General features: G+C 65.1%; 4 protein-coding genes and 1 long non-coding RNA gene across 12 annotated transcripts; 2 read left to right on the top strand and 3 right to left on the bottom strand.

The window, feature by feature from the left end:
• Nucleotides 1-110: 110 nt before the first annotated feature.
• RPUSD1 (RNA pseudouridine synthase domain containing 1) lies at nucleotides 111-3,033 on the bottom strand. Of its 3 annotated transcripts, none has more exons than XM_032326697.1 (6): nucleotides 2,916-3,033; nucleotides 2,300-2,490; nucleotides 2,081-2,204; nucleotides 1,847-1,952; nucleotides 1,633-1,734; nucleotides 111-1,188 (listed from the first exon to the last, which is right to left on the bottom strand). In XM_032326697.1, the coding sequence occupies exons 2-6, from the start codon at nucleotides 2,479-2,481 to the stop codon at nucleotides 791-793; spliced, it is 912 nt and encodes a 303-aa protein (XP_032182588.1). In that variant the 5' UTR covers nucleotides 2,482-2,490; nucleotides 2,916-3,033; the 3' UTR covers nucleotides 111-790. The 3 variants fall into 3 exon arrangements, with proteins under 3 accessions (XP_032182588.1, XP_032182590.1, XP_032182589.1); XM_032326699.1 differs by having other exon boundaries at nucleotides 1,847-1,949; XM_032326698.1 differs by having other exon boundaries at nucleotides 2,920-3,031.
• Nucleotides 3,034-3,232: 199 nt separating this feature from the next.
• On the top strand, nucleotides 3,233-11,651 carry CHTF18 (chromosome transmission fidelity factor 18). Of its 3 annotated transcripts, XM_032326679.1 has the most exons (22): nucleotides 3,233-3,399; nucleotides 3,568-3,762; nucleotides 3,844-3,994; nucleotides 4,132-4,300; nucleotides 4,649-4,741; nucleotides 4,827-4,879; nucleotides 4,963-5,095; nucleotides 5,794-6,003; nucleotides 6,513-6,610; nucleotides 6,835-6,958; nucleotides 7,043-7,191; nucleotides 7,371-7,464; nucleotides 7,734-7,832; nucleotides 7,906-8,036; nucleotides 8,189-8,360; nucleotides 9,242-9,466; nucleotides 9,550-9,699; nucleotides 9,785-9,915; nucleotides 10,528-10,672; nucleotides 10,770-10,901; nucleotides 11,210-11,267; nucleotides 11,355-11,651. In XM_032326679.1, the coding sequence occupies exons 1-22, from the start codon at nucleotides 3,309-3,311 to the stop codon at nucleotides 11,489-11,491; spliced, it is 2,940 nt and encodes a 979-aa protein (XP_032182570.1). In that variant the 5' UTR covers nucleotides 3,233-3,308; the 3' UTR covers nucleotides 11,492-11,651. The 3 variants fall into 3 exon arrangements, with proteins under 3 accessions (XP_032182570.1, XP_032182571.1, XP_032182572.1); XM_032326680.1 differs by lacking the exons at nucleotides 10,770-10,901; nucleotides 11,210-11,267; nucleotides 11,355-11,651 and having other exon boundaries at nucleotides 10,436-10,621; XM_032326681.1 differs by lacking the exons at nucleotides 10,770-10,901; nucleotides 11,210-11,267; nucleotides 11,355-11,651 and having other exon boundaries at nucleotides 10,416-10,621.
• GNG13 (G protein subunit gamma 13) lies at nucleotides 11,629-13,799 on the bottom strand. 4 transcript variants are annotated; one of them, XM_032326702.1, is made up of 3 exons: nucleotides 13,671-13,799; nucleotides 11,983-12,148; nucleotides 11,629-11,807 (listed from the first exon to the last, which is right to left on the bottom strand). In XM_032326702.1, exons 2-3 carry the CDS (start codon nucleotides 12,078-12,080, stop codon nucleotides 11,702-11,704), a joined length of 204 nt encoding a protein of 67 aa, XP_032182593.1. In that variant the 5' UTR covers nucleotides 12,081-12,148; nucleotides 13,671-13,799; the 3' UTR covers nucleotides 11,629-11,701. The 4 variants fall into 4 exon arrangements, with proteins under 4 accessions (XP_032182593.1, XP_032182591.1, XP_032182594.1 ...); XM_032326700.1 differs by having other exon boundaries at nucleotides 11,983-12,114; XM_032326703.1 differs by lacking the exon at nucleotides 13,671-13,799 and adding an exon at nucleotides 13,322-13,365 and having other exon boundaries at nucleotides 11,983-12,114.
• On the top strand, nucleotides 13,422-15,344 carry LOC116580459. Its single transcript, XR_004281664.1, has 3 exons — nucleotides 13,422-13,715; nucleotides 14,437-14,528; nucleotides 15,177-15,344. It is a non-coding gene; the product is annotated as an uncharacterized LOC116580459 (long non-coding RNA).
• A 62-nt stretch (nucleotides 15,345-15,406) lies between these two features.
• LOC116580456 (collagen alpha-1(I) chain-like) lies at nucleotides 15,407-19,818 on the bottom strand. Its single transcript, XM_032326696.1, is given in 4 exon segments — nucleotides 15,407-17,013; nucleotides 18,702-19,448; nucleotides 19,451-19,506; nucleotides 19,508-19,818. Coding segments are annotated over 4 exon segments (1,128 nt in total). The 5' UTR covers nucleotides 19,792-19,818; the 3' UTR covers nucleotides 15,407-16,972.
• Between the last annotated feature and the right edge of the window lie 217 nt (nucleotides 19,819-20,035).

Below are 20,035 nucleotides of genomic sequence, written 5' to 3'. Positions count from 1 at the left end.
ATCCCGGCTCCTGCTGGGAGGCCTAGGGCAGACACCCGTCCAGTGCAGGAAAGAAGACAGGGGTCTGGGGCCCCCAAAACCTCCCCATCGGATGGATTCACAGTCACTCATGAGGTCAGTCACTGAGTATTTATTCTGAGGCTCCGCAGCTCAGCTACAACTAGGCCGACACGGACATGACATTCGGAATGGAAAAGATGGGTGCTGGCCACCCCTGCTCCCAGCTGAAGCCTGAGGGCCCGGGAGAGGACCGAGGCGCGTGGCTAAGACCCTCCCCCAGGTGCCGCGTGGGTGGGGAGGCAGGGGCCCACAAGCAGAGTCTGGTAAGAGCAAAGGCACGAGGCAGCAGCAGTGGCTGGGCAGGTGAGTCAGGGTTGCAGGTGGGGAGGACCAAGCCGGGAGCGGCCGACCGACACAGGAGGTCGCAGCGGAGTAGAGCGGGGTGCTCAGAGGCCCGGGGCCAGGAGGAGGCGAGGCCCGACTGTGGGCTCTGTCTCTGAGACAGCGACCCTGGGCAGATCCATAAAACAAGAAGAGCGAAGCTCGGAGCCGGGAAGGCAGGCCTTGGTTTCCCCTCCCCGGGAGGGCAGGTGCTTGGGAAGAGCCCACCTCCGAACTCCTGGCGGCCTGGCGCCCCCTGCTGGCCCTGCCCGTCTCTCCAGGTCTGGTTGCTGCAGCCAGGGCCTCAGGCTCCATCCACAGCAGCTGCACACAGGGACAGCCCCTACCCAGGATGGGCCCGGCAACCCCAATCGCCCTGGTGGGCCTGGCCTGCCACTCCCAGCTGCTCTCAGTTGTCCAGCTCCAGAGTCCACTCTGACAGCCACTGAAGGCAGGAGGCCCGCTGTGCCTCTGTCTCGGGGGGCTTGCTGGGGGGCATGGGAGGGCTGCAGGGCGCAGGGCTCCCTTCTGTGGGACCAGGGTCAGGAGCAGTCCTCAGGACCTGGACGAGCTGGTCCAGGGACTGCACCAGGGTGTGGGGGCTCCAGCAGGCGTCGAGGGCCGGCACGAAGGGGTCCGGTGTGCAGGCCTCCACGCACTCCGTGTGCGTGGGGATACGCAGATAAAAGGCGTGCAGCATCATGCGAAAGGGCTGGTCTTCTTGGTCCAATGCCTGCCCATAGGTCAGGTCCCCCACGACGGGATGGCTGAGGGCACTGCAGTGTACACGAAGCTGGTGCGTCCGGCCTGGTGGGGGGGGACAAGGGGATTGGTAGGGTGGGGGTGCCATGCCAGGCCTGTCCCTCACCCACTCACGTCACCCCTAATGCTATCCCCCATTGCCCTCTTCAAGCCCCATAAAACTCCTAGAAATGCCAGACCCTGATTCCCGTTACAGATAAGAAAGTCCAGAGCTCAGAAGAGGAGTCAGCCTCCAGATCGCTGCCCATCCGGGAAAAGCCAGGTGTGCTACAGACCCCCTGCAGCCTTCTAGGACAGCAAGCCCCAGGACGGGGTGGGGGCGGGTAGAGGGAAGTGGAAATGGTGGAGTGGCCCCAGGCAGGCTGCTGTGCCCCTGCACCACCGCTTCCCCGAAGTCCCCTGGGGGAAGAGATGCTGGAGCACGTGGCGGGGTGGGGGGCCTGCCATTAGTAGCCTAAGAGCATCCTGCCTCCTTCGGCCCGGACACACCTGTGAGGGGCCGCAGCAGCACTTTGGAAACAGGGGCGCCGGCGTACAGCCCGTGCTCTAGGACCTCCAGCTCTGTCAGGCTCGGTTTCGGGTTCTCACAGCCTGTGGAAAGCAAGACGAGCTGTGAGGGCGGGCTGGACCTGCGCAGAGCCCAGCCCGCCCCAGCCCGGCTCACTCAGGGCCCCCACTGGGTGACAAGCCCCACACTGCGTACCCTGAGTGCCCTCAATGCACATGGTGTGAGCACGACCCTCGGTGCTGTTCCTGCCGATGGCGTAGCTGATGGTCATCTGGTTCTCCTGCACGTGTCCCCGCACCTGCTGGGCAGAGACTCTCGAGCTGCTCTCAGGGCTACCCACCACCTCCGGGGAGCCCACCTGGCATGGACGGACTGCCGGAGAGGCTGAGGGTCAGAACTCCCGTCCCAGGGGGGCCGGTCAGGCCTTACCAGAGCCAGATAGGCCTTGGTGACGCGCCGCTCCTTGAAGCACTTGTAAGCGCGGCCGGCTGCCGCCTTGTTCAGTGCCACGCAGAGCGCCCCGCTGGTGGAGAAGTCCAGCTGGTGGCAGAATCTGACATGGAGCAGGGGGTCAGGCTGGCTAGACTCGGGGCGGCCGCTTCCTCCTGCCGCAGCGGCTGGGGGCTGTCGGGGCCCGCCCCCGCGTACCTGAACCCGTAGCAGGTGTCAGGATCCGCGAGCTCGGGGAAGCGGTGGCGCAGCTGCTTCTGGAGGGTGGGCGTCTCGCGCCACATCCGGCTGTCGATGCGCAGGTCCCAGTGCTTGTTCACCACTAGGAAGTCCCGGCTCTGGTACACCACCGACAGGCTCTCCGTGCGGCCCGCATCCATGGCGGTGGCCTGCGGCGCGGGGCCAGCGTGTGCAGTGGGGGCGCGCGGGGAGCCCGGCACCGACTCCTCAGGGTCCCAGGGTCGCGGCCGGCCGGGCACATGGCCCCGCTGTGCGTGCACCGCCAGACCCCGCTGCACGGCCGCCTCCGAGCGGGGACTGTGGCGCTGCCCCCCCCCCCCAGACGCAGAGGCCGGGCCAGCCGTCCGGCGTCCGCGCCCCCGCTGCGGACCCCCGGGGACAGCGCGCCAACGTGCCGCGGAAGCCTGCGTCGCAGCGGGGAGGGGCAAGACCTTCCGCGCTCCCAGGGCCCGGGCTGGTCAGGTCAGCCGAGTGAGGGGACCCCCCGCCCCCTCCCCGAATCCCCGCCCCCGCGTTTGATGGCCACAGGCCGCCTGCCAGGGCCTCCCGCGGCCCCTCCCACTCCGAGACCCACCTACACGCTGGCCGCGCCTCCCGCGCCGCGCGAGGCCGCTGCCGGGCCCTGGCTCCAGCACTCGGTTCCCGCGCCTGGCGGGCGACCCGGCGACCCTGGAGCCGCGCCTCACAGGACCCTGCCGGGGCCCGCAGCCCCGCCCACGCCGCGCCCACACCACGGACGGGCGGCCATGTGGGCCAATGGCGAGCGTCCGGGGCCGCCGCACTGGCTCGGCCCCGCCCCGCCTGCGCGCGCAGTCCCGCCTCCGCCCCGCTCTCCCCGTTGGCCAATGGCGAGCGCCGCCGGGCACGCCGGCCAGGGATTGGCGGCGCCGGGACGCAGGCGGGCACGGCGCGGGACTGCGGCGCGGGAGGTTCGGAGCGGGCGGCGGATCGGCCGGGAGTGAGCGCTATGAGCGACCCGGAGCTCGAGCTGGCCGGTGCCCAGGACGACTTCCACAGCCAGTTCGCCGACGAGCTGGAGGTGCTGGCCGAGCTGGAAGGTGGGCGCGGGCCCTGCCGCAGCCTCATCCCCCGTAGAACGCGAGGACTGCCTGGAGGAGGGGAGGGGAGCGGGGGGCGCGAGGCTGGAACGCGCCGCCGCGGGAGCCTTGGCCTGCAGTGGGGACGCGCCCATCTGGCGCAGCTGCTGTCAACCTTGTCTCCTGCAGGGACGGCGGCCCTGTCGCCCTCCAGGGACCCCTGGCCCACGGTGGGCCGGGCCCGCCTGCCATTCGAGGAGGCCGCCGCTGGAGGGGGCGCCGCCACTCCCTGCTCTCCGGGGGGACCGCCAGAGAACCGCGGAGGCAGTGCGAGGAAGCGACAGCTGGCCGGCCTCGTCGCGAGGGACAGGGCCTTGCCCCCCAGTATGTCCTCCGGGGCCCCGGGCCCAGGGGTGGGGTGTGAGGCTGGGGAAGAGCCTCCATTCCTCCCGTCTGCCTCCCCAGCCCCCAGGGTCAAACGGCTTAGGCTGGAAGTCGTCAAGAAGCTGAACTTCAGGCCCGAGGAAATGGAGGAGCCCCCCCTTCCTGACTCCCCTGCGGGGGACATCACTCCCCCACCGAGTCCCGAGGTCCCCAGTGAACCGCAGAGCAAGGGGTGTGTGGCTTGGGGCGCTGGTTTCCAGAGGCCTGCGGCGGAGGGTGGGTGGGAGGGATGTGTGGTTGTGCGGATCTGGGTTCCTCTGATGGTGGCAGGAGCTGAGAGGCCCCAAGACAGCCCCTGTCCCTTCCCAGGGCCTTGGACGCCGGTGTCGATGTGGGTCTTCTACAGGCCTCGCCAGCAGCCCGAAATCCTGTCCTGAGGCGACCCCCTGTCCTGGAGGACTATGTCAGTGTGACCTCCACGGGGGGTAGCCGGGCTTTTCTGGTCCTGCGGGCTGATCCAGTGGGCACAGGGGTGCAGGTGGGTGCTGTGTGGCCATGAGAGAGGTGGGGGGCTCTGTGCTGCCCAGGAGAGTCCTAGACCTCACACCCCCACTGGGACCCTGGGGACACCTCCGGAAGTTCAGCAGGCCTGTTTCCCTTCCCTCTCTCCCTCGTACCTCCTTCACCTTTTGTGTGTGTGTCTTCCCTAGAGTCGTGCCCATCCCGGCGTCTTATTCCGTTGGCGTTCTTGGTTAGAGAGGGTTCTTGTCCTGTTGTTGGTCTCTTCGTGCTGCAAAACGCCACCTGCGTCCCTAGCACTGTTGGTAGTGGGTCCGGGGTGGTTATGTCCCGGAAGGGGATGAAGGCTGCCCTCGCTTTCCTGCAGACCCCTTTCCTTGATATCTGGCGGCGAGGCCATGGCCGGCTGGATCTGTTGGGCGTGCCCTTTGCGTCCCTGAAGGAGCAGGTCGACAATGAGGTGGGGCTTGCTGGGAAGAGAAGGGCGGTTCTGGGGGGACTGCATGTCGGAGCCATTCAGATCCCAACCTCTGGTGTTCGCACAGCGGAGGCAGCAGCTGCTCGAGGAGGCCCATCAACTCTCAGACACGCTTCGCAGGTGACACGGTGGGCCCTTCCAGCTCTGACCTCCCACTTGTAGTCAGTGCCGCGCAGTCCCTCCAAAGGCATGATGTTCTCCAGCCTCAGGTCGGAGGAGGTCCAGCATTTGGCGGCTCCTGAGGAAGAGCTGGCCAGCAACCAAGACGAGTCCCGGCACTGCCTCTGGGTGGACGAATTTGCCCCTCGGTCCTACACGGAGCTGCTCAGTGATGACGTGAGACACTATTCTTGTTCAAGCGTGACTGGTTTTTTTGTTGCAAGAAACAGAAGGTGCAGGATTCAGCTAAACCTCATGTTGTCTGCAATGGGAGAGATGCTTTTTGGTTTTTAAAGATTCCGGTTATTTGAGAGAGGGAGCGAGCATGAGAGGGGGGAGGGGCAGAGGGAGAGAGAAGAAGCAGACGCCCCGCTGAGCAGGGAGCCTGATGTGGGGCTGGATTCCAGAGCTCTGAGATCATGACCTGAGCTAAAGGCAGACGCTTCACTGCCTGGGCCACCCAGGTGCCCCAGAAGAGGTGGTTTTGGTTTGCATGTTTAAGTTGTAGATGGGGACACTGAGGCTCTCATGGGGCTGGCACACTCTGTGTCACTTGTGATCTGCGTTGGGATCTATACCTGCCCCCTACCCCCGCCACCCGGAATTTGTTTCCTGTTTCCTTTCTTGCTCTCATAAAAGCTGATGTGGGGATGCTCCTGGGGAAGGTGGTGGTGGTGGTGGGGCCCTGAACGGGCCAGGGTCGTAGGGATGCAGAGTCTGGAATGAGCCTCCCTCTGTTGCTCACTGGTCACTTGTCGTTTAGTTTCAGCCTCCTTGGGTGTTTCCAGGGCTCATGGCAGCAGGTTGATTCAAGGGCAGGCACAGGGGGTCCTCCGTGCTGGCCGTTCCTCCAGGCCGTGCCTCTCTTCCTGCAGTTCACTAATCGCTGCCTCCTCAAGTGGTTAAAGCTGTGGGACCTGGTGGTGTTCGGACGAGAGAGGCCTGCCAGGAGGCCGAGGCCCGGCGTGGAGCTGGCCCGGGGTGGCAAAGAGGCCGCGAGCTCCAGCAAATGGAAGAGCCATGAGCAGGTGCTGGAGGACATGCTAGAGGCTGAGCTGGACCCAAGCCGGCGGCCCCGGCAGAAGGTGAGGCCCTCCTCTGCACCTCGTGGCTGTGCTTTCGGGCATCCGGTGCCTTCACAGCCTCGTGGGGTCCTGAGGCACATTTAGTGCTTCCAGGGTTGGGGCGTTGAGAACACCAGTGTGTTGGCGTGGAATACTAGTGCCGGGAGTCGGACTCTGAGTCTCTTTTCACGGCTCGGTTAAAGCGTGTGCTCTCTGGAGGATCCTGGCCCTTCCCAGGACGCTCATGGTGATGGGGGTTTCTCGGGGTCAGACATGCCAGCAGTGGCTGTGCCTCTCGCGGCACGTCCTCGTTCCTCTTCTCACGTGCGACTTTTGCTCTTTGCGTCATGTGTGAGGCATCAGCATGCTGGGGTCCTTTCTTGGTCAGTCACCACAGCGGGGCTGAGCGTGCATCTCTTCGTAGCACGTCTCCCGTTTCAGGGTTTTCAGGGTTTTCGAGGTGGGTGTGGGGGGTCCCTCGAGTGGTGACAGGTTGTAGCAGGTGGGCATGTGTGTTGTCTTCGCCTCAGGTGGCGCTGCTCTGTGGGCCCCCGGGGCTTGGCAAGACCACCCTGGCCCACGTGATCGCACGGCATGCTGGGTATTGCGTGGTGGAAATGAACGCCAGGTGAGTGGCAGGGAGGCCAGCCTCCATGGTGACATGGCCCTGAGGCCCCAGTGGGTTGGAGGTAGAGAGGAGCTCTTGCTGCATCAGGGCTCGTTGGGGGGGGTTGCCTTGAGATGTAGGTGTGGTGGTTCCGCCCTGGGAGGTCGTCTGGTCAGGGATCTTGGTTGCTGTCTTGGCTGAGGCCGTGCCGCCCTGACGGCTTTGCCCCGGCCTCATGGTTCCAGTGACGACCGCAGCCCTGAGGCCTTCCGCATGTGCATTGAAGCGGCCACGCAGATGGAGTCAGTGCTGGGTGCCGGCGGGAAGCCCAACTGCCTGGTCATCGACGAGATCGACGGGGCCCCTGTGGTGGGCTTCCTGGGAGCCCCAGTTCGGGGGAGAGGTGGGTGGGCAACGGGCTGGGGCTCACTGCGTCCTTTTCGCATCCCTTAGGCTGCCATCAACGTTCTCCTGAACATTCTGGACCGCAAGGGCCCACAGGACACAGAGTCTGGGGGTCCGGTTCCCCCGAGTGGGGGTCGGCGGCGCCGGGCTGAGGGGGGGCTCCTGATGAGGCCTATCATCTGCATCTGCAATGACCAGTGAGTGCAGTGGGGCGGGGCTTTGGGCGGGGGAGGGGTGTCGGGGGCCCCCTGGCAGGAGGGTAGCAGCCCAGGGAGGGCGCACACCCAGCCCCCCTGGCTGCCTCTGCCCGCTGGGCTGTGGCACACCCGCCACGCCCCTGCCTAGGCAGTGAGCTGCGTGCGGCTGTGCCCTGCAGGTTCGTGCCCGCGCTGCGGCAGCTGAGACAGCAGGCCTTCCTGCTGCACTTCCCGCCCATACTGTCCTCCAGGCTCGCGCAGCGGCTGCAGGAGGTTGGTGATGGTTGGGGTGGGGGCACGTGACTAGGGGGCCGTGTGCCGGACTACGGAGTGGGGGGATGTGCCTCCTGTTCAGACCCCCGTTTTCTTCTCCCTTGCCATTCTCTCTCGTATCCAGGGCCCCAAGCCCCAGGTGGCCTCAGGATGTGTTGGGGGAGATGGTTTGAAGCAGGGATATGTGGTGGTCGTTCTGTGTTCTGGGGAAGTGGGGGACTCGGGGTGGGTTTCTGGGGCGCGGCCGCCCACTCTCCTGCCCCCTGCAGATCTCCCTGCGGCAGGGCATGAGGGCCGACCCGGGCGCGCTGGCCGCTCTGTGTGAGAAGACAGACAACGACATCCGTGCCTGCGTCAACACACTGCAGGTGGGTGGGGGCGTGGGGGCGGCTGCTCTGGGCGGCCAGGAGGGCAGCCTCTCACCAGCCTGCCTGTGTCCAGTTCCTCCATGGGCGGGGCCGGCGGGAGCTGAGTGTGCACGCTGTGTGGACCACGCGGGTCGGCCTTAAGGACCAACACAAGGGGCTGTTCTCCGTGTGGCAGGAGGTGTTCCAGCTGCCCAGGGTGCAGAGGTAAGCGGGAGGGCCGCCTCCACCACCACCCTGGGTGCCACACAGGCCCTGGGTGCTCCCGGGTTGCAGATGCCTGGGCCGCTTCAGGGAGCGCGGCACCACGGCGGGGGACGAGGTGGGGGGCCGCATTCTAGCCTTGACCCCCCCTGCAGGCAACGTTGGGGTCGGGACCTGGCCCTGCCCCCACACACGCTCCTGCTCAGTGATGAGCACCTGGGTCTGGGGCCCCGTGCTGCCGAGGTGCCTTTGACCACGGCTTCCCAGCGGTTCTACCACATCCTGCACTTGGCTGCCTCCGCAGGCGAGCACGAGAAGGTGGTCCAGGTAATCTTGCTCTGCCAGTTTGCTAGCACCCGGCCGCTCCTCTGTCCCTGCGACAGGCGATGCTTCAGACAGCGTCATGCTCGTGGAGAAATGGGATGGGAGCGAGGGGTGGCAGAGACAGGGCCTCGGGAAGCTCTCAGAGGTGATGGTGAGCAGGGACAGAGGCCCGGGAGGAGGGACTCGTTGGTGGCAGGGGCGGGGGGGTGGGTGGTGGCAGGCATGGGCTGACAGGGAGGGGAGGTGGGCTGGGTACGCAGTGGGGCAGTCGTCTGACTGCTGGGGTCACTTCAGTTGCTGGTTGGGACACGTGAGTGGGGCGGGAGAGTCCCCACTCTGGATGTGAGCTGTGGTAATGGACATGTGCGGTAGGGCGGGCGGGGTGAAGTTGGGGCTGGAGCAGGTGGCAGGGGTACCCCCGCCCCCGTGAAGCCTGGTCTAAGCTGTCTGCTTGAGTAAGCTTTGGATTAGCGGCTGTGGATCTGAGTAAATCCGGAATCTGCGCCCCGAGAGCATGGGGGTCTCATGGGGAGCGAGAGTGGGGGATCTGTGCCCTCCGTCCTGGCCGCAGAGCTTCCTTCAGGGAGGGGTGGGTCCTGGAGGCTGGGCTCCTTGAGGCAGTCATAGGCCAGGGGTTCTTCTTCTGCAGCTCTCCGGGCTCTAGTCAGAACAGCGGGGGCGGCAGGCTGGGCCTTCCTGGTTCCTCCTTTGGGGCTTCAGCCTTCACCTCCCACTGGCTGGGGCTAGTTGCTGTCCCAGAGTCCTTGGACTTGGCAGGGCAGGTGGGAGGTGCAGGGTCCCGGCGGAGGGGGGTGCCTGTATGTGGGCTGGGGACCACAGCTGGGGGTGCTCAGCGGTCCGCCCACCCGCCCGCTTACCCCCAGGGCCTGTTTGAGAACTTCCTGCGCCTGCGGCTGCGGGATTCCAGCCTGGGCACCGTGTGTGCAGCCCTCGACTGGCTGGCCTTCGACGACCTGCTGAGCTGTGCTGCGTACCACGGCCAGAGCTTCCAGCTGCTGCGCTACCTGCCCTTCCTGCTGGTGGCCTTCCACCTGCTCTTTGCGTCCAGCCATGTGCCGAAGATCGCTTTCCCCAGCAGCCAGCAGGAGGTGTGTCTCCCGCACCCTGCCCGGGCCTAGGGTCTGGCCCAGAGATCCTAGATCACCTAGACCCACTTTATTCTCCACCCCAGGCCCAGAACCGGACAAGCCGGACACAGAACCTCATCCAGACGCTGGTGGCGGGCATTGCACCGGCCACCCGCAGCCGAGCTGCGCCTCAGGCTCTCATCCTGGATGCCCTCTGTCTGATTCTGGACATCCTTGCGCCCAAGTTGCGCCCTGTGAGTGCCTTGTTTGGAGTGCAGAGTGGGGTTGTGGCGGCTTCCGGGGGCGGGCCTTGGCCATGCTCAGTGTCCATGCCCACAGGTGAGCACGCAGTTGTACAGCACTCGTGAGAAGCAGCAGCTGGCCAGCCTCGTGGGCACCATGCTTGCCTACAGCCTAACCTACCGCCAGGAGCGCCTGCCCGACGGGCATTATGTCTACAGGCTAGAGCCGTGAGTGCAACACTTGGGGGGGTTGCCGGGGGCAGGCTGGGCTCTGGGTGCTATGGCAGGCAGGCCAGGAATCTTGGCTGGTGTGAATCACACTTTCCCATCAGTGGGGCAGTGGCAGAGGCTCAGTCCCAGCTCGGGGCTTGCGCAGGTGTGATTGTGGGGGGGGGTCCCCCTTATGGGGGGTGATTGCAGAGGGTCTGCCTGCCTCAGTGTCCCTCAGGCACTGCTTCCAGAGGGCCCCAGGCTGAGATGTTCCCCAGGGCCCCACTGCCCAACAAGGGGACCATTGCCATCCCTCTTTGGTCCATTTGCAAGGAGTTGGTAATGGTGACAGTTCTCAGTGCTCAGCCCCGGCTTGAGCCTAGGCCCTGCCCTGTGGTCTCAGTTCTTCATTCTGCAGCCCTGGGACCGTTCCCTTCTCATGCCCACAAGCACTTGGGGAAACAGGCTTGGGGTGGGTAATCCCCTGCTGCTGTGGGTTACGGGCATTGTATTACCAGGACTGAATCCCACGCTGCAGCTCCTGCTTCATGCCATTTGGGACCGGTGTGGTAGGAAGCACCTGCCTGTCCCTGCTGATGGTCTACATTTCTTGACCCACCCCGAGAGCAGGAACGTGGAGGAGGTGTGTCGCTTTCCTGAGCTGCCTGCCCGCAAACCTCTCACCTATCAGGCCAAGCAGCTCATCGCTCGAGAGATCGAAATGGAGAAGATGCGGCGGGCGGAGGCCTTGGCCCGGGTTGGGGACAGCCCCCAGGTAAGCCTGCCCTGGGCTCTGGGCGGGGCTGTCGGAAGGGACAGCGTCCCCCGAGTGGCCCTGCCCGGTCAGCCCTCACCACACCTTCGGTCTGCAGGTAGACGGGGTTCCCTTAGGGGCCAAGGCTCTGCCAGGGGCTGCTGGGGACAAAGGGGGATGCGGCCGTGAGGAGCAGCAGCTGCAGCGGCGGCTAGAGCGCATCCTGGAGAGAGCTGCCCTGGAGGAGAAGGTACGGGGTAGGGGCGGTTCTTGGCCCCGAGGGGCCTGTTTCTTGTCTGCTGCTTAGCCTGGAGGGTTCCCTGTGGCCTCAGCTTCCCCTGTGGGCAAGAGGGGGCTCTGCTGGTTGTGGTAGGAGGGAGCTGCTGGGTGGGTGATGAGGGACCAGAGTGACACAAGCTGGGTGAGTCTGCTTCAGGGGGCCTGGGGAGAGGAGGTGGGCCTCTATTTCCACAGCCTGGGGCCACTGGCTCCTCCTCCAGGGCAGGGAGTGACCGCCACAGGTCTTTCCTGAGAGCCTGACCAGCTTGCCCCTTTCAGCCCGAGAGGGACTTCTTTGGTCGTGTGGTCATCAAGAGAGCAGCAACCCCGAGTGCAGGTGCTTGGGGTTCGGGAGGGGTGGGAGGGGCCGGAGGGCGGTGGGGTAGGAGGGGGAGGCAGGGGAGCAACCATGTGGCCTTCACAGGAGATGCGGCCCCAGAGACGGATGCGGCTGAGCGGCACATAGGCACGGCGGTGGGCAGGAGTGACGTCTGGTTTCGATTCAAGGAGGGTGTCTCTAATGCTGTGCGGCGCAGTGTCCACATCAGGGACCTGCTGTAGCAGGGGCTGCCCCCGCTGCCAGAAACCCAGGCCGGGTACCTCCACCCGTGCTGGACGCCCCAGGGACCATGCTTGATGCTATTGGATTGCATTTTCTCCGTTAGGAAATGTACAAAGGCACGGACACTCTCAGAAAGTCCTTATAAAAGTCACACCTTTATTGAGTTGTCCTCCCTACACGAGCAAGAGCCTGGGGGCGGGGCGGGGGCCTCACAGGATGGCACACTTGCCCTTTTCCACCCATGGGTTGTTCTTCATGAGGTCGGGGTTCAGGAACGGGTCCTTGGGGATCCCGTCCTCGATCCACTTGAGGAGCCTGTGGGTGGGCAAGGTGGGGAGGGTGAGGCTGAGCAGGTGGTTGATGGGCTCCTTAGAAGTGCGCCCAGTGGCTCGGTGCAGGGCCGTGGTTCTGGCTCATGCAAAGGAGCGCAGGGCAGGGAAATGACATGCAGATTGGAGCCAGCCTGGGCTGGGGGGTCCTGGGGACTTACTCAGGGATGGTCTTGGATGACATCTCCCTCTTGAAGGCCAGCTGGTACTTGAGACTCTCCACCTCTTTCTTCATCTGGGGCACATCCCACTCCTCCATGGCGTCGGGGGCTTCGGAAGTGGCCAGCCTGGGGCTGGAGAGCCCAGGAGGGAGAGACAGCCAGGGGGCTGCCAGCCTGCAGTCACCCCCCAGCGGCTCCCTCCCCACCAGACCGATGCCCAGTCTGCTGCTGGGGAGGCCCCCAGGGGCTGTACCACCCCTATCCTGGGGGCCCCAGAGGCACCCACACGGTACACAGGGTGCTGGGCCTGGAGCTGAGGCCCCACTGATGAGGCCCCGTGTGCCCGCCCCTCCCCCATGGGGCTAATTAACTGCAGAGGAAAGTTTTTGCTCAGCGCTGCGTCCTCCCCTCCCACCCCTGTCAGCCTGTCCACAGCCTGGTTTCTTGGAGAGCGAAGGTGCAGTGTTTCGCCAAGAGCAGGACCAGGCACACAGCACAGGGTTCCCAGAAGCCCATCCTCCAACTGCAAGGCCCACTTCCCACTCCCTGTTGCAGAGGGGCACCCCAGACTATCAGGTGAGGGGTGGGGCCGCGCCTGGCCTCCCTGGACCATGGGCTGTCCCTCCGCTTTGCATGGGGAAGCCTACCCAAGGGAAGTTAATCTCGGGGCCTGGAGGATTTGGCTGCAATTTGCATCTCTAGCCAAGGGGATTGGGGGCGGAGTAGGTGCTCAGGGTTATGGGGACACTGGCTGCACAGCTGGTCTGGGACTTGGAGTGCCTACAGCCTTTTGTTGCCCCATGTTGGCCCCCCACACTAACAAACCGCCTGGCCCAGTTTCTGCCTGTGCACCAGCCTGGCAGAGCGGGCTGCCTCCTGCCTCCCCCACTAAAGCCCATTCCAGCGGCCCAGGGAGTTCCCCACCGGCCCCCAGGCCCTGCTCCCATCACGGGAGGCTGAGAGCCAGGGAACTAGGTTTCTGGATCTTGGGAGGGTGGGCAGGGGGTGGCAGGAGTTTGACCCTGTCTGCACCAGCCTGTGGAAGGGACTCCACGCTGGAAGATCTCCATCTTGGCGGGTGGGGGGGGGTGGGTCCTGCAGGTTGGGGACAGAGCAGCCACACTAGGAGTCCTGGAAGGGTCAGAGCCACAGGAGAGCAGAACCTGCCTTTTGGGGGGAGACAGCCCATGGGGGGCATGCGGTTGCTCCCCTCCCAGAAGCCCCCAGTCCAGCATCCCCACCCCTGGCAGGGACAGTCACGTTGTGGTGGGCTCTCCGCGGCGGGGGCGGGCGCGGCCGCCTCGCCGGCAGCCCCCACCGCCTGCCCTGCCTGCCCTACCTGCGCGCCGCGCCGCCGGAGCCGGCCGCCCGTCCCGCGCGCCCCGCGACGCCCCCGGCCACGGCGCTCGGCGGGCACTGCGGGCGGCGCGCACGGCGCAGGACGCGGCTTCCCTCCCCTTCGGCCGCCCCGCCCCCGCCCCGCCCGCCGGAAAACCGAGGGGGTCTTCCCTGCCGGCGGGGTCCGGCCTGTTGGGCGGCGCAGGACTGCTGCCCTCGGCTCCAAGACCAACAGGCAGGGGCATCTGGGGGTTAGGATGGTCCAGGTCAGCCCGGTGGGACCCGGGCAAGTCCCACAAGACCCCGCCTCGGTTTCCTGCTCTGCACGGGGACCCGCTCATTGGACCTACCTTGGACGGTGCCGGCAAGGGCCAAATGACAAGAACCAAGTGATGGTGAGTGACAGTGAGGGCCAAGTGAATGAGTGAGCGGGCTCACAGGCAGCCAGAGCCCAGGCAGGTGCCCCGCCCACTACTGCCACCTGGGGCCAGGCCCCGGCACCACCCCCATCCCCTCTGCCCTCCTCCTCTGGGCTGGGTCTACCCTGGGGACTTGGCCTTACCCAGCAAGCTCCTCAGCCCCTGCGTGTGGGAGAGGCGGGGATGGCAGTGAGGAGTCAGCTCTGGCCGTGGACAGTGGTCTCCCACGGAGGGCTGGCATGGAAGACTTGGAGCCATTAGACTGTACCGTAGCCGTCCGTGCCCTGAGAAGCTAGAGTTGCAGTCCCGGTGGGTGTAACAGGGATGGGGCCAGGACACCGTACTCCCAGGGGCCTCAGCAGTGTGTGCTGATGGGCCATGGGGCCCTTGACAGGATCCTGCCCTGGAGCTGAGCCACCCGTAGGTGGGAGCCTGTGTCCCCCATTTCCAGGCTGGTGGTGGGCTGATGGGGTAGCTGCCTCGAGGGCTGGGTGTATGTCCATGCTTCCGCTGACCCTGGGCTGGGAATAGCCAGACTTACTCTGTGCCGGCCCCGGGGTACGCTGGGAATGTGCTGCCTCTGGAGGGTGTGTCTGCCTCAGGGGTGCCTGAGGCCAGGCTGAGCAGCACTGGGGGCTCTGGGGAGGGAGGGGGCCTTCCTCCCTGCAGGCCCGTCCCCTCTCTGCCTGCTCCTCAGCTGGCCCATGCTGGGACCTAAGCAGACGCTCACTCTGCCTTCCATCGCTCCAGGACGGACCACATCCTGGTCTCCTCAGCCCTATGCCCCAGGTGTGTCTGGCAGGTCCTGCTGCCTGGCTCTCCGGGGAGTGCTGCTCTTGGGGCCACTGTGTGACGCAGGCACCGGGCTGCCTGCTGGGTGGGGGGGCCCCCAAGCAACAACGGCAGCTGCAGAATGCCGGAAAGGCCCCGCTCCCAACCTCCACCCTGCAGAGGCCGGGACTAGGCCTTCCGCAGGAGTGCTGGTAGCCCCCTCTGGGCTGGCGGCCTGTGACTGGTCGCTGTGTCCTCATCTAGGAGGCAGGATGGGGTGCCACCTGCCTCTTTGGGTTCCTGAGTCCTCCCTGATGTGATTCTTTGAGAGGGGGTCAGCTGGGCCTCCCTGGCCCCTCACGCAGCCACACGGTGATGCCTCTGGAGGCCCTTCTGGAACTGGGGCATGTCAGAAAAATGAGGGATTAATTTTATTATGGATTTATGGGGCGTGGGGGGCTTAGAGCCGGGGTCACAGCCTCTGCAGGGCAGATGGCTGGCCATGCTGGTCTCACTCCGCCCTGCACACCCCTGTGGCCTGGGGGGCTGCTCACACGGGTGGGCGGGCAGCCCAGGGGAGGGCATCATGGTCCTCCAGACTGGAACAGGTTTGGGCTGAGACCTGGGCCGGCTCGACCCTGCCACCCCATCATGCCTTCTCTTCAGACTGCACAGAACAGGACACCCAGGGCTAAGCTTCGGCTTGACAGCGTCTGGAGGGCCCCGTGGGAGAAGGCCGGGGGTCTGCTCCGGGTCCTGCTTTGTGGGTGCTGTCTGAACACTCTACACCCAGGGGCACCTGAGCACATCGGGGCAGCAGGGCGCGTCGGCAGGACGGCAGGAGCCAGGCCTGCATCCATGAGCGGTGTGGGGCATGGGGTCCTGCACATCTCCAGCTCTGTGCTCTTTCCAGCCTCTGGGCGGCAGCCATGTCTGCTACTGTGTGGACTCTCCAGGCTCCAGGTTCAGACGTGGTCCTCGTGCTGAGTCCCCCACTCTGTGTGGTGGGCCCGCTGGTGCATGCCTGCTCTCTGCGACGAGCCAGGATTCTCGGCTTCTTGGGATGCTGGACAGGGGAAGCAGGGACAGCTTGTCCTCCAGCAGACTGCCACCTTGCAGACACCCAGAGCGGCTCCAGAGAGACCAGACTCTGTGCTGAAATTAGCTCCGCTAACTGGGCTGCTGGTGAGACCCAACGTGCTCCCTGTGGCCTAGAAACAGCCGGGCTTCCGACTCACGGGTGGATGGGCACTGTGGGCTGGGCCTCTGCTCTGCAGGAGTAAAGAAATGGTGTGTGTTGCGGTGCCCTGATCCCTTCTGGGTGGGGCGCCAAAGAGGGCTCAGGGAGGAGGGGGAGGAAAGGTTCCCACCAGACAGGGACCCGCAGTCTAGTGCCATCCCTGACACCACTCTGAGCTGTGGGTTCTCCCCTGGTAGAGGCTAGAGCTGGGGTGTCTGTCACTGGCTCATGAACCTTGGGGCATGCTGGCAACCAGGGCCACCCCAGCTGCTGTCGGCGCCATGTGAGGACACGGGCCCACTCGGCTGCTGCTGAGACCAGACTCTCAGAGAGCAAGACAGCCTGGGGCAGACGGCCAGCCCGCGCACAGGCACAGTGAGGCCCGAGGTGACACCGGCTCTGCTTCAGACTGCCCGGGGAAGAGAGTCAGACCCCCTAACCCTCCCTGGGCCACCGCCTCGTCTGGAGGTGGTGAAGCCTGAGTACATGCGGTCAGTGCTGAGGGCCCGGGCTGGCGGGGCAGGGGTGTCCGCTCGCCATGGCAGGCTTATGACAGGCCCGGGGACCGTGGCCCTGACAGCCCCACGGGAACGTGTCCACTTGTTTCTGCCCCTGCCATGACTGGCAGAGCCAAATACTAGGACAGCAAAATCGGCAAAGAAGCCGTTTATTTACCTTGTTAAACAGAGCTCGTGAAAAAAAGAAGATTGCTCTCACGTAATCTTGGAAAGCTTGTGAACGACAGTCAGGGGTAACTGGAGCTCCCTTTGGTGTCGCGTCCAAGAAACGTAAGACATGACTCCGGGGAGGCCCGGTCTGGCGGGTGGCTGCGGCAGCAGGACAGCTCGAGTCGGTGTCCAAGAGGCCACTTCGGCGGACTTGGTTGCTTCCAGCAGCCCTGTGGCCAGGGAGCAAGGCCAGGGTCCCCTGGGCAGCGGGCCTGGGGCCTCAAGTTCTCCGCCCCCAGGTGAGAGTGCCCTCAGGCAGCTCCTGAACACCAACCAAAGGGATCTGTGCTTTCCGAAACAGACATGAACGTGCGACGTTATAGGTGTCCCTGTCTTGTGAAGGTCTGGAGGGGTGTCCCATGATACGCAGCAGGGCGCAGGTGAGGCCCGCTGTTACTGGCTCACGGAGACTCCTGTCTGCAGGTTCACCGCCCCCCTTTTCTACCAGCCCCAGCAGGCCTGGCTGGCAGAGCTACCTCTTTTCAGGGGGATGCTTACTTTGAGATAAGGAAGATGAGCCACTTTGCCCCATCACCTGTGGAGTGAAGAAGAGACAGCTCAGTGCTGCCCCCCTTCCCCCAGGGCCAGCGGCCAAGGCCAGACCCAGGGGACCAGTCCTTGCGAAGGGATCCTGCTGCGCTGAGACCCTCACACAAGGTTCACATCGTCTCATCTCTGCTGGGAGACAGAACCAGGGGCAGATACCACTTAGTGCCCTAGCCGTCCTGCTACCAGACGGGACTGGAGGCTCCCAACGGCCTGTGTGTGTGGTCTCCAAGTGCAGGGACAGGTGCAGCGGCTTGCACCCAGGCAGGCCTAGGTCTGTCACCTGTGCAGGCTCAGCACACAGCTGGTTCTGGTCTGGCGGCACCCACAGGCACGTGGGTCACTGGCCGATGAGGCTCATGCAGCTCAGGGGTCCCAGCACATCACTAGTGAGTCTACCGATCTGCACCCCCAAAGACACATACACCACAAAGCAGGGTGGATGTATGCTGTCTGGGCCTCTGGCTCGTAGGGGCCCAGGTTGCTCTGACGGCTCAGCACTCTGCAATGACTGCCCAGCTGACCCCCACTGCACTCAGCAGGGGTGGGGGACCCACAGCTGTGGTGTGGATGAGGAACGTAGCCGGGGCTGGGGGTGGACAGAAGGCCCCTTGCCTTCTGTGCTTGGCAGCTGACCACACGCACACCAGGCCCCTGACCAGGTGGAGCAAGGCAGGCCCAGTGTAGAGCTCGGTGAGCTGTTTGTTCGCTGGTTTGGGGAGCAGCTCATTCTCCGCTGCTTCCCCGGAGGAAGCCGGTGCAGGACCGCTGTCACTGCATCAGGAGCAGGGGCTGGGAGTGGCCACACATGGTGACAGTGGTCTGATGGCCAAGTCAGCAGGGAGCGCCTTTGGTACCCCAGGTCACGCCCATCGCTGAAGGCAGTTTTATGCCGGAGGCCTTTTCAAAAACAACTTCAGGGTCTACAAGTTCTCCCTACCAGAGCAAACAGAGGAGACATCTCAGGGGATATCATTCTGTGTCTTCCCCCAAAGGCCAGGAAAATGTCTAACAGCCGGGGCAGCATGTGGACAGCAGCCTGCACACAGAGGAGAGGGGCCTCAAGGCCCAGCTGGCAAACAGATGGGAAGAGGTAAGAGGGGGCAGAATGAGTGAGGCTGTGTGGAGGGGAGGGGAGCCCTACACAGACTGCCCATCCGGGAGATGAGTCGGGGCAGGGAGGGCTGCCCTTGTATTCCTGCGAGATGTTCTGGCTGTGCACACCGCACGTGTCCAGGCTGCCATGTGTCAGGGAGCCGTTCAGAGATAAGCCGGCCCGCAGCGTTGGGGCTGGAATCCAGATGGGCTGTCTGCTGCCCTGGGGCCATGTGTGGGGAAGGGTGGTCCACAGGCCAGGGCAGGTGGGCAGCTGCACCTGAGGCTGCACGGCTGGGAGTCCAGGAGCACGTGGGTGGTAGCAGCTCACAGGCAAGTTCCCAGCAGATGCAGAGTGGCAGGGTGGACACGGGCTCTCCAGGATGGGGAAGAGCCAGCACAGGCACCTGGTGTTCTGGGACACACAGGATGCTGTTCGGCCCCCCATCTGCAGGGAGCCCTGGCACCCAGGAAGCTGCCTGTTCTGAGGACTCCCCTGTGCAGGTCCCATGGCCGAGGCCCCACGTAGCTGCCTGGGGAGGAGGCCTCAGACCCGGGGTGGATGTGATGCTGGCTATTTACCGGTGTCGCGACCGAGACAGCCCTCGGCCCCAGGGACGTGGTGGAAGGCGGGCGGAGGCACAGCCTTTGGCGTGACAGTGGCTGCCTGACACCAGCATCCGGGCCTGTCTTGCCCGGGGAACGTGTAGCACTGTTTTATGAACGTGCTCGGGCCCACCCAGCGCTCCAGCGCGGCTGGGGGCCCAGGCAGAGCCCCTGGGGTAACGCCGTCCGGGCGATCCGCTGCAAAACCCTCAGCAGGAGCCCAAACAAAAAAGGCCAAGGCTTGCACCACGTACTGGGAGGCTCCGCCAGGGCGGGTTCCTATCCAAACCGGAGACTCGTCCCCAGCTCCCCGGCTTCCTGGCGTCAGGCCCAAACCGGAGCACACACCGGGGGCACATTCCTGCCCAGGCTGGAGGCCGCTGCAAGTGTAAAGACCGTTCTCAGCGCGAAGGCCGGACAAGACGGGGCGGCCCCGGCTCGGACTGCGGGAGCTGAGAGGGGGGCAGAAGCCGGAGGACGAGGGCGGGAAGGGCCCGCTCCTCCGGGGCTGCCCTGGAAGGCCGGCCGGCCCCCATCCCCGCCGTGCGGGGGCGCTTTCAGGCAGTCCGGGGGCCGCGCGGGATCGCGGTCCCGACTTCCCCGCAAACTCCGGACCCACTGAGCCGAGGCCAGCCGCCGCCAGCTCTCCAAGCGCCCGCTTACTTCCGCCTTGGAAGATCACTTCCGGGTAAGCGCCGGAAGGGGCGGGGCAGCCGGAGAGAGGGGGGCTCGCGTTACGTCACGCATGACGTTGGTGTTCTGGAACACGGCGGCGTGGGCGCGGCGTGGGCGCGGCGGCGGGAGTCGTGCGGCGGAGGGAGGAGGGGTGTCGCACGCCGACTTTCCGTTTATTTTCTCGGAGCTCCCTTCCCGGCGTGGGATTCCTCCGCCGGAGGTGCTTTGCAGGCTGTGTTGGGTTTTGGAAGATGACCTTCGAGGGGGCCCGGACACTCCCACCCGCGGCGTGGGTGAGCGAGTCGGGCTGTGCGACCCCGTGTAAACCCAAGCGTTGTAGGAGACACAACAGCGGCGAGCGAGGACTCCGCTCAGGTCCCCCCTCCCCCATCTCCTCATCCAAGTTCCCCCCAGTCCCCCCAGGTCTCTCCCCCTCAACGTCTCCCCCAGTCCCCCCCAGGTCTCTCCCCCTGAGCGTCTCTCACTCAAGTCCCCCCGCCCAGGTCTACCCCTCAGCATCCTCCGTCTCAAGTCTCCCTTGAAGCCCCCCCCCCCTCAGTTCTCTTCAGATTTCTCCCCATCAGCATCTCCCCACTTAGTTCCCCCAGCAGGTCTCTCTTAAGCATCTACCTTCA

This window comes from Mustela erminea, chromosome 20 (assembly GCF_009829155.1).
Source record: "Mustela erminea isolate mMusErm1 chromosome 20, mMusErm1.Pri, whole genome shotgun sequence".
Classification (NCBI taxonomy): Eukaryota; Metazoa; Chordata; class Mammalia; order Carnivora; family Mustelidae; genus Mustela; species Mustela erminea.
The sequence above is the reverse complement of the archived record's forward strand: the minus strand, read 5'-3'. Positions and strand labels throughout refer to the sequence as shown.

Bases quoted from the DNA above. Each gene is read 5' to 3' on its own strand.
- RPUSD1 (XM_032326697.1), bottom strand. From the start codon at position 2,481: ATGGATGCGGGCCGCACGGAGAGCCTGTCGGTGGTGTACCAGAGCCGG. The intron at 2,205-2,299 runs GTACGCGGGGGC...GCTCCATGTCAG, and splicing joins GACACCTGCTACGGGTTCAG to ATTCTGCCACCAGCTGGACT. The intron at 1,953-2,080 runs GTAAGGCCTGAC...GTCTCTGCCCAG, and splicing joins CCAAGGCCTATCTGGCTCTG to CAGGTGCGGGGACACGTGCA.
- CHTF18 (XM_032326679.1), top strand. From the start codon at position 3,309: ATGAGCGACCCGGAGCTCGAGCTGGCCGGTGCCCAGGACGACTTCCAC. The intron at 6,004-6,512 runs GTGAGGCCCTCC...TCTTCGCCTCAG, and splicing joins GCCGGCGGCCCCGGCAGAAG to GTGGCGCTGCTCTGTGGGCC. The intron at 9,916-10,527 runs GTGAGTGCAACA...CCCCGAGAGCAG, and splicing joins TATGTCTACAGGCTAGAGCC to GAACGTGGAGGAGGTGTGTC.
- GNG13 (XM_032326702.1), bottom strand. From the start codon at position 12,080: ATGGAGGAGTGGGATGTGCCCCAGATGAAGAAAGAGGTGGAGAGTCTC. The intron at 11,808-11,982 runs GTAAGTCCCCAG...GCCCACCCACAG, and splicing joins TCATCCAAGACCATCCCTGA to GCTCCTCAAGTGGATCGAGG.